This window comes from Balaenoptera acutorostrata, chromosome 19 (assembly GCF_949987535.1).
Source record: "Balaenoptera acutorostrata chromosome 19, mBalAcu1.1, whole genome shotgun sequence".
NCBI lineage: Eukaryota > Metazoa > Chordata > Mammalia > Artiodactyla > Balaenopteridae > Balaenoptera > Balaenoptera acutorostrata.
Window position 1 is genome coordinate 7,142,749 of NC_080082.1, and position 15,463 is coordinate 7,158,211.

A 15,463-nucleotide genomic window follows, 5' to 3' on the forward strand; every position below is an offset into this window, starting at 1 on the left:
TCGCTGCAACTAGAGAAAGCCCGCGCGCAGCAACGAAGATCCAACGCAGCCAAAAATAAATAAATAAATGGGAAAAAAAAAAGTTAACAATCAGGGACCTTTTCCTCCCAGCTGGCCGAGGCCAGAGAGCGCCCTTGCAATGACTAAAGCCTAAATTAAGGCAGCACACCCCCCATCCCCCAGGGGAGTTTCTTTGTTAGTCCTGAAGAAAGAATTGGATGGAGTATTCCCTTCAGCTGTGTTCAGAAAACAAGAAATACATTTATCTCAAATTAAGGAGGATCTCAGAAATAAGCAACAATTTAATTATGGTGTGTGATCACTCAGGGAGAATGGTAAAGAGAATCTGTACGGTACCAACATGGTACAACCGGTAGTGGCTGCTTGGAATGCTGTGTGGAGAAAGACTCTGAAGCTACCTCTGGGCTCTGCAGGAGGAGTGCTGTAATCGGCTAATGATGTCTGCCAGGGGTGTGGGATGGGGAAGTGTGGCGCATGTGTCACACTTTCCATTCCTGACTGGGGAAGGGGGTAGGTTATGTACTATTCTTTGGGGGTCTGGTGTCGAGACAGGAAAGCTACCTCACAAACCAAACTGTGAGCAGGTCACCCCTTTTCAGAGCTGTTTTCACATGCTGCCTCTTGACAGGGTGGGGGGGGCAGTAGTCATGGTCACCCCACAACCGATTCAGTGGCCCAACGTGTGATGCAATGACACAGATGCCTCCACGCCACCCAGGCGACGTCAGTCTGGGCTGGTGGCTGGCTCAGCAGAGCCTGTTGGAACACCAGCCCTTGCTTCAGACTGCCTTCCCCCTAGCACCACTCATGAGAGACCACACCTGCCCACAGGTCCCTGAGTAACCTACAGAAATCACAGCTGCCCACAGGTTCTGGGAGTAACCCACGGTACTTTCTGGGTCTCCGCTTCCTCATCTGCAGAAGCAGGTCACGGGCTGTCAAGAGGGTCACATGACATAATACACTGGAGTGTCACACTGCATCCGGCTCTGAAAGGTGCTCCGTAAATACCTGAGAGTAGGCTCTAGTTGTTCTTATTCCCAGCTGTGGCCCTGGGGCCAGTTAGAGGACTTTGCTCAGCCTCAGTTTCCCCACGTGTAATACAAATAAAACAATGACATTTGCTGCTCTCACTGGACTGAGGACAGAATGCAAAAGGGCCAGCAGATTCCAAGAGCCCGGGCCATTGAGTGTGCAATGAAATTCTGCGCCTATGTTTTTAAAATTAACTAATTTAAGTCCGTACTTTATGCAGACTTCCTCGATTTTCCCCTAATGTCCTTTTTCTGTCCCAGGATCCCATCCAGAAAACCCCATTGCAGTTACTCATCACATCTCCTAGGGCCTCTAGGCTGTGACCGCTTCACAGACTCTCCTTGTGTTCGATGACCTGGCAGTTCTGAGGGCCATCAGGTGTTCTGTAGAATGTCCCTCAGCTGGGATTAGTCTGATGTTTTTGTTATGATTAGACTGAGGTGGTGGGTTTGGGAGAGAAGACCCCCGAGGTCCAGGGCCCTCCTCCTCACATCACATCAAGGGTACATGCCGCACTGTGACTTAACACTGTGGACGTTGACCCTGACCTCTGGCTGAGGTCACGACTGTCAGGTTTCTGCACTGTACAGCCCGCTTTCCGCCCTTTCCATGGACGCTCCTATAGGTAGCCCCCTCTTAAGGAGTGAGGAGTTCACTCCCCTTCCTCGAGGGCCGAGTTTCTACAGATATTATTTGTGACTCTACACACATGAGACCCATCTCTTCTCCCCCAGCCACATTATTTTTGTCATTCTTACCGTGGAAAGATTCCTCCTGTTGTCTTAAGAGCAAAAAACAGAACCAAGCGGGGTAGGGTGCGTGAAAACCCACAGGGTGCAACAGAATCCCAAGCCCAGGCCCTGGCCGTCAGCCGCCGACCCCATGCCCAAATCTTTGGAAAAGTTAAAGACTGGCAGCTTGTGCCCCTCCCCTGGCTCTGCGGTCCGGGTGTCGGGGGAACTTACCATGTTATGCTTGAGGATTCTCTGGACCACGGGGGTGAACACTTCGATGACCACCATGGACCGGGGCCGCTCTCTGCAGTGCTGGGGAGGCAGGAGGAAATGGTCAGCGCCGAGCCTGGCAGGGTCCAGCCAGGGCCTGTGGAAGCCCTGACCGCGGTCTGTGGCTCGGGGCAGTAAGCCCGGCTCTGGTGCCTGGGTTCCCCTGCTCAATACTGCTGCATACCTTTTTGTTCATTTTGGGGGAGTGAGAAAAGTGGGTGGGGATGGGATCTTCTGTTTGCTTTTTGTTTTGATCTGACTGACGGTCTGAGATTGTTTCAGGGTGTACAGACAGGAGTCCGTTCCCACACGATCCTATTTAACGGGGCAAGGTCCCCATGGCACTAAGGTTCGGCGTGCGTGGTCTAACAGAGGAGCTTCTTGGAAAGCAGGTGCAAGAATACCGGGGGTTAGTGCTTGGATGCCAGAATCTCGAAAATTCTGTGACTTCTCAATTGAAGGCTTTGATAAGCTGGCTGCAGGGTGCAGGCCACACGCAGCTCTTGGATGTATTTTATCTCACCAGCACGGGGTTTTGTCTTTCAAGGTGAAATTGAAGGCCTTCGGGTGGAACAGATGATGAGCTGCTCCACCACATGTAAACCTGCCTGGGCCTGAAGGTGCCGTTTCCAGCCCTGGAAGAGGACACTGGACTTGGGATATTAGAAATCCTAGACGATTCTTGATAAGTAAACTTTCCCCAAATCTCGGGGTCCTGGCTTCCAAGTCTGGCAGGAGAGGCTGCCTGGGCGTGTCCAGAGAGCTGGCCAAGTGGACCCGGTGGAGGTGACTTTGTTCCCTCAAGCCTTGCTCTCTGGGTGGGCTGCCTGGTGGAGGAAGTGCTGAGGCTGTGACTCCAACCCCCCCGAGGGAAAACAGCCCTGAGTCTCACCGATCCCTGTGCCTGGGCCCCTCCCTCCAAACGGCAGGGCAGCTACCCAGGGAGTTCTATCAGGAAACGCCGAAAAGGATGGTTTCCCCCACATCCCTGTTTTCCAAACTGTGCTACCAGGAACCCTCAGGTATGATTTACTTTGAACAAAGGTCCATTGTTCTAGAACAAAAGTCTGAACACCGTGAGATCTGGGAGAAACCACCCAGCTTGAGGAGAAAAAGGAGCAGGTCTGGATTAAATGGGACAAAATACTGAGAGAGGAGATGACCCGCCGGGACAGGTAAGGGAGCAGCTGGCCGTTCTCCCAGGAGCCCAAACACTGGGTGACCTGACTCTCCTGCGTGGGGGCACAGCGCCAGGTGCTGGGGGCAGAGAAGGCCCGTCTTAGTTGTGTGCAGTCCCACCAAGTGGTTACTCCTTCCCCAGCTGTTCCCCACGGGGGAGGGGGGCCTTGGTACAGCACAGGGCCCGACGCCTAGACACGCTCTTGCACACACACACACAACTGTACACTCGGGGCTCACCCGCGTGGGCCAGAGGGCACGCACTGGCACACGCCCACGTTAAGAGATGCACCTGGGCATTTCGGGTAGCAGGGTGGGTGCACCCACCCTCTGCTCTGTGGGTCGCTGGGAAAGGTCTGCTGATGGAGAGACAGGGCCAAAGAGGATGATGTGATCCTGTCTCCCTAAAGCTTGCGTCCCCTAACACACACAGAGAGTGTGCTCCCTGGGTGAGGGGGCAGAGGAGCAATAAGTGCACCACGGTCCCCTTTACCCCAGAACCAGCAGGTCCCCAGGAGCCCGCTCTGCCACGCCACACGTCTGTCTCACTGGTGCGCACAGCCCACACCCCCAAAGGACGGTGTGTGGCCGTGGAAGGAACAAGCTCGGTGAAGGGGGTCGGCAGGAGGAAGAGCAGGGGAGCGCTGGGAAAGCAGCAAACCCAGGCCCTGCGACTTCCCAAGGACATCAGACCATTGCATTAAAAAAAAAATCACCCAGGGCTTCCCTGGTGGCGCAGTGGTTGGGAATCTGCCTGCTAATGCAGGGGACACGGGTTCGAGCCCTGGTCTGGGAGGATCCCACATGCCGCGGAGCAACTAGGCCCGTGAGCCACAACTACTGAGCCTGCGCGTCTGGAGCCTGTGCTCCGCAACAAGAGAGGCCGCGACAGTGAGAGGCCCGCGCACCGCGATGAAGAGTGGTCCCCTCTCGCCACAACTAGAGAAAGCCCTCGCACAGAAACGAAGACCCAACACAGCCAAAAATAAATATAAAAATAAATAAATAAATAAAAGATTACTATTAATTAAAAAAAAAAAAATCACCCAGCAAAGGATCAAACAGGATCGTGTGCTGGTCCAGCCCCCGGGCCACCAAGGTGCTCTCAGACGGGGGATGCCTGGTCCCTGATGTGCCCTGGGGATGTTCCACGTAAATCCCACTGCAAGGCTGGCGCGGGGTCCCTGGGACTGGATGTCCTGCTCCGGGGCTCCTCCAAGCTCACCTGGCATCCCCCGCCTGCCTGCCCTGTTCAGGGAAAGCCTCATGGCTGTGCCCTCATTGTGGGCCGGCCGGTGCTCACAGGAGCCTTGGCTAATAATAACAGCCCAGCTCTGATGTCAGGAGCTCAGAAAGTCTGCTGCAAACTTCTCCCAAGACAGCCAGGAAGACATTCCAAGGAAAACTCTGATGCTCCTCCCTGACCTGCTGGTCTGACCCTGGGCCTCGCTTATCACCTGTCTGGCGGAGAGGGGGCTGTAACCCAAGAACGGGGTGCCTGGCTTGACTCTGGCTGTGTCTGGGGCCCTGACCTGGGTCAGGGCCGGGGGGGAGGGTCTAAGTTTGGTTTTCAGCAAATTTTGCAAGACCAACCCTTGCCATGCACATACAGAGACAGGCTGCTTCCTGAAAACACAGCCCCGCTTCAGCAGTGCCGTACCTTGCAAAAGAATTCACAGAGATCTGGTGGTGGATGGTTGTTTTCCAGCAAAGGAGCGATTGCCTGAAAGAAAAGGAACAAACGTCAGTCGGAATCTCTTGGAAGGAATCGTACGGGGTGGGGGGGTGTCTACGTAAGACAGTTAACTCACGGTGGAAAGCACAACCTCCTTGTCACCCTGTGGGCAAAAAAGCCATCCTCTAACTTGCCGGCCAGAGCTCCTAAATTGTGGGGGGGGGGGGGGGGGCGGTACGTGGCTCCCACTGAGAAGCTGATAAAATCTCTGGGCTGCCCCCGAGAAAAATATACATCTGTAACGATGCATGCAACTTTAGGGGTTTCACGACCTGCTGAGCACCATCCGGGTCCTCCATGGATCAACAGTCCCTGCCTACGAGGCAGGACGCGTGGTGGTTATAAGCCCAGGCTTTGGGGGCAGAGTCCTGGGTGCAAGTCTTCCTTCAGGCACTTGCTATGATGTGACCATTAGAGCAAGTTACTTCATCTCTCTTAACCCTGTGGCCCCCACCAGGAAGGTGGACCAGAGAGCATCACTTTGAGGGTGAGCGGAGGTAATCTGTGCAGAGAGGGCTTCTGAGCCTGGCCCTGTGAGCACCCGGGGCTGGTCCTTGCTTGCAGCGCAGCTGTCCTGTGCACTGCAGGATGTCTGGTAGCATCCTTACTCTCAGCCCCCAACCCAACCGTGACAATCAAAACTGTCTCCAGACGCACTTCACTTTATATTAAGGGAGGTTAGAATTTCTAATGCCCCTTGAATTCATTACTCACCGAGCCTTTTTTTTTTTTTTTTTTTTTTTTAAGTTTTAAAAATTTGGCTGCGCTGCATGGCGTGTGGGATCCTAGTTCCCCGACCAGGGATTGAACCCGTGCCCCCTGCATTGGAAGTGTGGAGCCCTAACCACTGGACTTCCAGGGAAGTTCCATCACTGAGCTTTCTTAGGCCAGGTGTACACTTGTTACTTGTTCCCACTGCCATTCCTGTGCAAGGTTCCCATGGCTCAGGTGGTGTTTGATTCTTGATTTTTCTGCCCCTTTCATAATTTCTGTTTTAATGATTTTGCTGAATTTCAAATTCAAATAAAAAATTGGAACAATGGAAAAAAAGCTATGTCCAGACATTGCTAAATTCCCCTCGGGGGACAACATCAGCCCCAACTGAGAACCCCTGGTGTAAAGTGCCTCTCCCAGCCTGAGATAAGGCCAGCTCTCCATAAACATTCATTATGGGATGGGTGGTGAATGCCTATGTGAAGTCCACTCGTTTTCCAGTTCCACACTGGTCACAACAGGAGGAAACGGGAGACCCAGGACCCAGCACCGAGACTGCCGGGCTGTGTGACTGAGTGAGCAGCTCAGTCTCTCCGGACATTTGTCTTCCAGTCTATAAAACGTGGAAAACTAGAGTTACCAATTCACAGGGTTGCTGGGGGGAGGTGATGAGAGAAAACTCTAGAAGCTTTGGTGTCTCAGGCTTGGGATAAGCCCACTGCCTGGAGCACAGCTTGTCACTGACACCAGCACAGGGGGACCGTCTTGGGCTGTACTGGACACGGCGGCAATTTCGCCCGACTCCTCAGGAAGGCTCTGTGATGACAGGGTCTCCCCATCACTGAGCCCCGTAGCCCAGACCCTGCCTGCTTGGTTTCAGAGGGTCTCCTGGCTCTGCTCCCGCAAGCAGGGCCTTTGGATGTGGGTGGGTACCCCTCGGTGAGGGCTTCCGCCTGTCTCAGGACCATTACGGGAAGGAACACGTAGCTCGATGGCAGTAGGGGATGACCACCAGCCCATCTTCCCCATTATGCGGAAGATGAAGTCATCAAAGCCGAGGCTCTGCTTCACAGCAGCAACGGTCAGGCTGACCAACAAGTGGAGACGGGCCCCAGGGTCTTACTCGCCTAGGGCTATGCGGTCCAACATGGTAGCCACTAGCCACGTGTAACTCTTCCCGTTGTAACTGACACGGAAGAAACGATTTCTTTCTTTCTTTCTTTCTTTTTTTTTTTGGCCACACTCCATGGCTTGCGGGATCTTAGTTCCCCAACCAGGGATTGAATCCGTGCCCCCTGCAGTGGAAGCATGGAGTCTCAACCACTGGACCGCCACAGAATTCCCAAGAAACGATTCTAAAGGAAATGAAATTAAACGTGCAGTTCCTCAGTCGCACTGACCGCATTTCAAGTGCTCACCAGCCTCATGAATCTAGTAGCCGCTGCAATGCACAGAGCAGACGGAGAGCATGTCCATCACCACAGGCAGCTCTCCCCGACGGTGTGGGAAGGGGGTTGGTGGGCTCTGACCTGACTGCAAGGCTGAGCCCACCACCCTCTCACAATCCCCCGCAGCCATGTGGACCAATCACTATACTGATGATAATAATATACCAACAGCAACACCTAGAATAGCCGTAGCTGTTGCAGGCACTGCCTGTGCTGGGCTCTGGGCTGTGTCATGTCACTTACTCTTCACTGTGTGCTGGGAGCGGGGTGTGCGTCTTGCCCTTTCCTCAGAGAGATGAAGTCTGCTGCCCAAGGTCTCATGGTTAGAATGTGCTGGGGCCGGATTGGAAGCCATGTGTGTGACCCAGGAGCCTGAATTATTCACCATGCTACTTCTCAGCCCGGGCTCTCCACACGACCAGGAAACAAGCAACCCGTCTGGTGACAACTCCATAGGAGGAGAAATGGGGCAATGAACGACGATGAAACACCCCACAGTAGGCCGGGCCCACGGTTCGGGCTCTGCAGGCTCATTTTCAGAGGTTCAGCGCCCGGCCTGTCAGGTGGGGACTCTCTCAGGCCCATGCTGGTGAACGCCGGGAGAGGTCAGGCCACAGCAGGGGTGGCGGGGCAGGGCAAGGGCCTCCCCCAGCCCTCGAGTCGCCGCCTGGCCCGCGGCTCTGCTCCCCACGCTGAGCTCTGGGACCACCTCTGGGAGGAAGGATCACGTGCAGGGTGTATCCTCCTGGCTTCAGCCCCTTCAGTCAAGCTGGGCCCACCTCTTTCACAGGGATGAGTCAAAGAATAAAGGAGTGGGAACAGATTAAGCGCCCACAGTGGGCGTCAGGCGTGGGCTCCGCGCTTCCACAGCTATTATCTCATTTGATCCTCATGACAACTCTGTGAGGTCAAGCGGTAGTGATTTCCATGTGTACAGATGAAGAGACAGAGGGTCAGGGAGGTTGTTACAAGGCCTGCCCCAGTCACAGAGTAAGGATCATTTTAGAGCGTATGATTAATAAGAAGATTTTATGTTTCTGTGGCATCTTGCTATGAGCCTAGCCCTCTTCCAAGCATGTTCGGTGTATTAGCCCATTTAACTTTCCCAGCAGCCCTGTAGGAAAAGGCACTGTTAATCACACACATTTCATAGATGAGGAGACTGAGGCTTAGAGTGTCAAGTTAGCTGGAAATGATCTGAATGGCCATCTGGTTAAATAAAAATACTCTAGAGCCAGTGGAAAGAATGGAGTATGGTGTAGACCAGTGGTTCTCAACCAGGGTCAGCTCTGCCCCCCTCCCAAGGGATATTAGCATGTATGGAGGCAGTGCGATCATCACAACAGGGGGAATGCTACTGGCATCTAGTGGGTGGAGGCCAGGCATGCTGTTCAACATGCTACGATGCCCAGGACGGCCCCACCACAAACAATCATCCGTGCCCAAATGTCACTAGTGCCGAGGGTGAGAAACCCTGGCTTAGACACGTGCTTGCATGCCTTGACTTGAAAGAATCTCCAAGACATGTTGTTAAGTGAAAAATCGAACAGAGGACAACACGTCAAGCTTCGCATCTTTAATGTTAAAAGCAAAAAATAAAAACACAACCGTGTCTGTCTCTGTGGGTTTGTCACCCCATGAAAACCTCCAGGGCTGCCTCTGAAGGGGCCGCTGGGATGGGGTGAAATCTTTTTTTTTTTTTTTAAACAATGAAAATATACTCATGAAATCCTTACAAAAGTACTTTAAAGAATATTTTAAAGATATTTTAAGTGAAATGAAAAGCTCTTCCATTACTCGCCCAAGGTCACAGCTGGTAGGGGGTGAGCCCAGGGTCTGCACTCAGCTCTGAACTTGAACCACACTCAGCTGTAAGCCCACGTTCTTCACCAGCACGTGGGAACGCTGTGGGAGTCTGGACTCCAGGTCCACGCTTGTCCAGTGACACGCCAGCTGTTACCAGCTAACAATTACCCACGGCGTTGATGCCTGACTGATGGGTTGAATAAAACCAACTCAAATTACTTGTGAAAGTACTTTTGAAAAATAAGTGCATAAAAAAACAAAACAAAAACCAAGCCCCACTGGGAGAAGACTAATTGTCAACAGGTCAAATCAGAAAATGTAATGGCTGGAATGAAAGGAGGCTACAGAAGTCTTCACGATAATAACAGCATCGGTAAGAGAGAACACTGAAAGCAAGGCTGTAAAACGGGGGGCTGAGGGTCAGACCCTGAGATCAAATTCTTCCCTGTTCTCAGGCATCCCCACTGAGCAGGGGAGCTCAGCCCAGTCCCATTAAGGGGTCAGCCCAGCCCCAAATTAGCTAAATAAATGCAGCCTGGATTTCTCAGATCACAATTCCTTTCCCAGGCTCCTCCCAAGTCCAGAGCCCTGACCCTCCTTCCGGGGCTGAGGTGCACAGTGGGACCCACAGGTGTTGCCAACCAGGAGGGGAAGATGCCGACTCCTTCCCCGGCACCCACATCCTTGCCTGCTTCTCCACCAGCGAGAGCCTCTTTGCCTTTGCCCGTGCTGGGCTCCCTGCCTGGACTGCCTTTCCCAGGAGCATCCTATCCACCTGTGAAGACTCAGTTCGCTCACCTCCTCCTTGAAGCCCTCCGTCATCTCCCTCCCAGTCCCCTCCCTGAGAGAGGAAGTCAGGTGCCTACCCTCTGTGCTCCCCTAACACCCTGAACAAATCTCAAGCCCGGACCATGTGATTTCTGGATTATCTGTCAGGTTCCGCCAGCACACGGTAATCCCTCAATGGCAGCTCTGTCTGTGCAGCAGAGACTAGCGTCTGGCACATACTTGTCCTCACATGTCAACGAATGTTTTGTTAAGTGGATTTATTAATTAATAACGTGCCAGAGAAAGGTGGTGGTGGGTGACTGGGGAGGTCCAGGCTGATGCTGCCCCTGTTCTAGCAAGAGGAGGCAATGGGTGGTCAGAGCAGAGCATGGGAAAAACCTCTATATTCTTAGCAGACACCCACTGAGCAGCTGCTATGCGTCAGACACTGCGGCTGGGACACCACAGAAGCTGCTGCCTTTACTCTCCACGATAAAAGCCCTAAAGCTCACCTCCTTTGGTGCCCACAGGACCCAGCGGCAGCACGGAGGGTGATTCTCCAGGCCGGGCTGGCCAGGGCCAAGTGGGTGGGCTCCCGAAGCCCTAAAGCAGCTCAGAGGGGCACGGTGTCTGGGATGTGGGCCTTGTGTCAAAGGTTGCAGCCGCGGGACCTCTTGGGCAGGTAAATGTTCCAGGTCCTTTCCCGGGCACACAAAGCTCTGCCTCTCACTTCCATTTCAAGTTCTGCCTTCCTGCTTCCTACTTCCTTATGCTTTATGCTCTAGCAATGCTGAAGCTTCCAGAATATACCACGTTGCTTTAAATCTCTGTGCATGGGACTTCCCTGGCGGTCCAGCGGTTAAGACTCCGCACTCCCAATGCAGGGGGCCCAGGTTCGATCCCTGGTCAGGGAACTAGATCCCACATGCTGCAACTAAAGATCCCGCACGTGGCAACAAAGATCCCATGTGCTGCAACTAAAGACCCAGCACAGCCAAATAAATAAATAAATATTTAAAAAAAAAAATTTCTCTGCATGTTTTGTTTTCTCTCTCTGGAAAGCCCTTCCCCTGTTTTGCCATCTGGCAAACTCTTATTGATCCTTCAAAACCCGGCTCAGACATCATTGCCTTTGGGAAGCTCTCTGGCTTCTTTCCCAGGTGAGTTTATCACTCTACTCTCTATGTTACACGCCTCTTATTTTTGCAGCGATCTCATTTAATAGACCAAGAGCTCCTTGGGAGCAGGGGCCATCTTAGTTACCTGTGGATTCAAATACAGAGCTCAGTGCTTGGCACCCAGTAGGTGCAACTTCTTTTCTTTCTTCTCTCTTGGGAGAACCACATTTCATAGTTTAAAATCACCCAGGAAGATATTTTACACCAAAGATGCTCACATCAAAGTCAAGTCCCAGAAACTACCATCGCACTTTGCACATCAGAGGGAATTCAATCCGGGGTTCTAGGTGTGGATTAATTGGGAGCATGTCCTGGGGCAAGAGAGAGAAAGTTTACCTTTCAGCTAACAGGGTTACGGCTGAGAGTAAATTATACGGTCTCTGCCATCTCCGGCCTCCACTCCCCGCGACCGACTCAGGAAGGAGGAGGCGATTAAGGCACATTTGCTACCAACCTCAGAGACTGATAATTACATCCCCCCAATCAACTGGGGCTCTGACATGTGCAAAGGCAGGAGGGAGACATGTCTGGCCTGATAGAAAAGACAAAATTGAGCAAGGCCACCATGCTGGCGGATGATGCTGGCGTTTCAAGAGTTCACTCAAACCAGGGGAGGTTTGTGGGCACGGGAGGTGGGCAGAGGGAGAGGGGCTGCCCGGGACTTACCACAATGATGTTTTCATGCTCTTGGGTAGTCAAGTTTGTGTTCTGAAAGATGAGCGGAGAGAGCAGGAGGAAAACAAAGCAAAACACACGATTAATAAAATGGAAATTGGGAGATTGGGACTGACACATACACACTACTATATATAAAGGAGATAACTAATAAGGACCTACTATGTGGCACAGGGAACTCAATACTCTGTAATGGCCTACATGGGAAAAGAATCTAAAAAAGAGTGGATATATGTACATGTATAACTGATTCGCTTTGCTGTACAGCAGAAACACAACATTTTAAATCAACTCTATTCCAATAAAAATTAAAAATAAATTAATAAATAAAATGGAACATTTGCATCTCAAAGGTCCATGCAGTTTCAAATGCTTTCAGCCTCTCAGACAGAGGGCACTTGTCACTTTTTCTTAATTAAATAGATCAGAAGACCCTCAAAGGCAGGGTCGGAAGCGGGGGAAGGACGGCTTCGGGGGAAGGAAGAATTGAGTTCCAAGTCCCTGTTTCACCACTGGAGTGACGTGACCTTGGACTAGTCACTTCTCAGTGAGACAGTTTCTTCTTCCGTAGATGGGGATCTTCTTTGGGCTTAAACCCATGCTTGGCCCTTGTCATAGTGACGCACGCCACTTGGAAGCCCAGAGGCAGCTTCATAATAAACATGTAAAGAAACAGACTTTCGGGCCTTGACTCTGTGCCAGGTAGTCTTTGGGGAGCAGCACATGGAAGATTTCAGTGGTTCCCAAACTAGGTTCCCAGGGAACACTAGTGTTCCATGAGTTGGCCCAAGATGGTCTAGCTATGTTTAAATTCTAGCAATCAACTTGCAAAAATATTAAGCGGAATGGATTAAGCTTGCTAAATTTCTAGGGTTTTTTTCTCCCCCCCCCCCAAATCTGGAATTTTCTTACACAACTGGTACCTGTGACCAGCATCCTGTGTATGCAAATGAGGATGCGAATGAGGTTGCAAATGAGGAAAGGGATGAATATGCAATAAGCAAGAGACAGTGAAAAAACTCAGAAACAGCCACTATTGTCTTTTTTGCTAGTGTCCTGGTGTGTTCTGCTCTGACCATGTCTCAGCGGACACAAGCTTTCACTGGTGTCAACTCTTATTTCCTAACAGCCGTGTTTGCTGTTCATAACGCACCTCCTCGTTGGGCAGTAAACCCCAAGACCGACTGTTCCCGGGTTCTAGAAAGAGCCCCACGGGCTGAACAGGTTTAAGGAGTACCTGTTATCTGATGCGTTTACACCAGCTACAGTGGAAGAAAAGCTAGTGAGCTGTGGATTTCCTTTTGTCCAGTGAGCTGGCTGCCCAAGGGATGAAGGTGGGTCGGTGCCTGAGCGCCACGAGCGTCCAGGTTCCCATGGAGACTGCCTGACTTATGTGCTTAGGATCCAGAACACGCGGGAGGATGTTTTTTGGATTCTAACACCTTTTTCTTTTTGTGGATTTTGGTGTGGTTTGAGCACCCCGTTTATGACAGATTATTAAACACCAGCCATTTTTCAGTCGAGGGCAGATGAAAGCCTGGCTTTGGTCTTTCCTACTCACTACACCTAAGGCACTGTTGTCAGGGCTTTGCTACACTCCTCCCACCCATCTCCTGTTCTTGGGATAGGTTCTATTATCCCAATGACAGGTGAGCGACCAGTGGCTCACCCGGGAGCGCAGGTAACAGGTGGTGGAGTGGAGATCTGACCCCGTCTGTCCTGTTCCAAAGCCTATACCGCCAACCACTGAGCTACACAGCTCAGCCCATGTGAGGGGCGGTTCCATCTTTCAGGCTGCCGTGGGAGCTCCGAAGGGACCAGCCATCCCTCACCACACCCAGGCACCTTTCCAAGAAGAGCCTCTGGCAACCACAGGTGCCGTTTCTTTGGTCCCAGTCACCGGTGATGGCACAGGGCACTCTGCAGGGAGACTTCTCTCCACTCAGGCCATTTCTGACCCGGGGTGGAGAGTTCTCACTAACAGCCACTGCCCTGGAGGGGACACTTGAATCCTGAGCCGAGTGGCCACTCCACACACTCAACCCAACAAAGGCCTGGGAGGGTGGGGACGCCAGCTTTAACAGGCCTGTCCGCCCCCTCCCTCCCTTGGGATCCTGCCCACCTTCTGGTGGCTTTGGTGATGCCTGGAGCCTCTTAGGAGGAGGCCTCAGGAACAACTTAAGTAAAGAGAACAGACAGTCCATACACAAAAAAGGGCAAGAAAGAGGGAGAGTTTGTCTTTCCACCCATCCCCTCTAGACATCTAGCTGAGGGTGCTGAAGGTCAAGTTCACAGCCATCTCCCACGGTAACAGAAATGTGACCAGTTATCAATTGGTCCCTATATATCAGGCACAGTGCCAGGCACCGTATACATATTAGAGCATCCAATCCCTAATTCTGTGAAACGGGTGCTAATCTTAGCCCCAACTCATAGATGAAAACAGCACTGAGAGATCTAGTACCTTAAGCAAGGCCAGTGAGCTCCTGAGAGGAGAACCAGGTCTTTCTCACTCTGCACACCTGCTCTTACCTGCTGTCCTAGGTGGCTGGGTCCCTCACTCACGAAAAAGTCTCTACCAATTCAGGTAATGTCACGTTAGCTTTGCAGTTGGGCAGACCTGGGCCTGGGTCCTGCCTACCCCTCATCCAAGTGACCCTGGGCAGGAGACTTAACCCCTTGGAGCCTCCGTTTACATTTCCGTATGTTTTAATACTTACCTTGCACGGCCGCTGGGAGAAATGTAAAAGGGCTGGTGTAAATGCCTGCCACCGTGATCGGCACAGAGCACGTGTTCAAAAACCATCAGCATCACTCGGAGAGGCGTTAGCCTCACTGGAGGGGATGCCGCCTGGGCTGCGGTCCCAGCTCTGTCCCTCGCAAACAGCAGCTCTTAGCAGTAAATTGGGGACAACACGGACCCCTTGCCTGACTCACAGTTGGTGCACAGCAAATCCAAGTTTCCTCCTTTTTTGTTTCCTTTAAATGCCTCTGTCTCTCCACCCTAGCGCTTGGGATCAGCTGACTTTGAGATCCTTGATCTAAAGCCTCAGAAGTGATGCAAAGCCCACGAGCACATGGTCACATGAAACATATCTGAGACGGGCAAGAAATCCCACCAGAGGTCGGCCACAGTGTCATCTGCCACCTTCGCCATCGTCCTGATGACAAGCCTGACTTAATGATGGTGTGACGGCGGCTGAGACTGGTGGGGTTGATGGGGTGGGCGATGCGGCTCTGCAGTGAGAGCCAGAGAGCCTTAAGGTGAAACTTCCGGCCCCACTGCTTTCTCGGCAGGTCACTCGGTATCTCTGGGCCTCAGCTTTCCCATCTGTGAAATGGAGACAGCAAGGGCTGTCTCTCAGGGGGAGCGTGAGGATTAGATGGGATGCTGTGTGCGTGGCATCTGGCGCCTGCCCAGCATGTAGCAGGTGCTTCCTGAGGGCGAGCTGCTTCCCCTTCTCCAAGTGAGAAGCCAGCCCCAGGCCTGCCGACTGGCCCCTCCCGCTCAGGTGGGAAGCCTGGACTCGAGGCCGGGCGTACAGCACAGGCCTCAAATCCCAGACCTTGACCGTGATTCGTTTCAGAACGGGGTCTTTACTCTCCCGTGGGACGAGGCTGGTCTCCCACCCGAGGACAGACACGTCCTCTGCTCCTTTGCCACCCACTTTCTACCTCTCGCTCCCACCTCCTCCCAGGGCGAGGGACCCTCTCTATTCAGCAGACACGGAAGGCCTGGGCCAGTTTCCTGGACCAACGGGCAGTGACCAGCCTGGGTCTGCAGAGAAGGCGGAGGTTCTAGGTAGCAGGGAACTTGTGCCGGAGTCCGAGGCGGGGTGGGAGGAGCCACCCAGGGGACCGGGGCAGCCAGAGGAGCAGGGGCCACTCCCTGGGGAGAGG

The 15,463-nt window shown here is 52.7% G+C and overlaps 1 protein-coding gene across 2 annotated transcripts in view; it reads right to left on the reverse strand.

The window, feature by feature from the left end:
* The window catches only part of CMIP (c-Maf inducing protein), a 236,178-nt gene that overhangs the window by 34,160 nt on the left and 186,555 nt on the right, over positions 1 to 15,463 (reverse strand). For both annotated transcript variants that reach the window (XM_007182633.3, XM_057533902.1), the window contains 3 exons: positions 11,555 to 11,596; positions 4,900 to 4,962; positions 2,022 to 2,102 (listed from right to left, as the gene is read on the reverse strand). In XM_007182633.3, the coding sequence (XP_007182695.3) occupies positions 2,022 to 2,102; positions 4,900 to 4,962; positions 11,555 to 11,596 (186 nt within the window). The remainder of the gene's footprint in view (positions 1 to 2,021; positions 2,103 to 4,899; positions 4,963 to 11,554; positions 11,597 to 15,463) is intronic.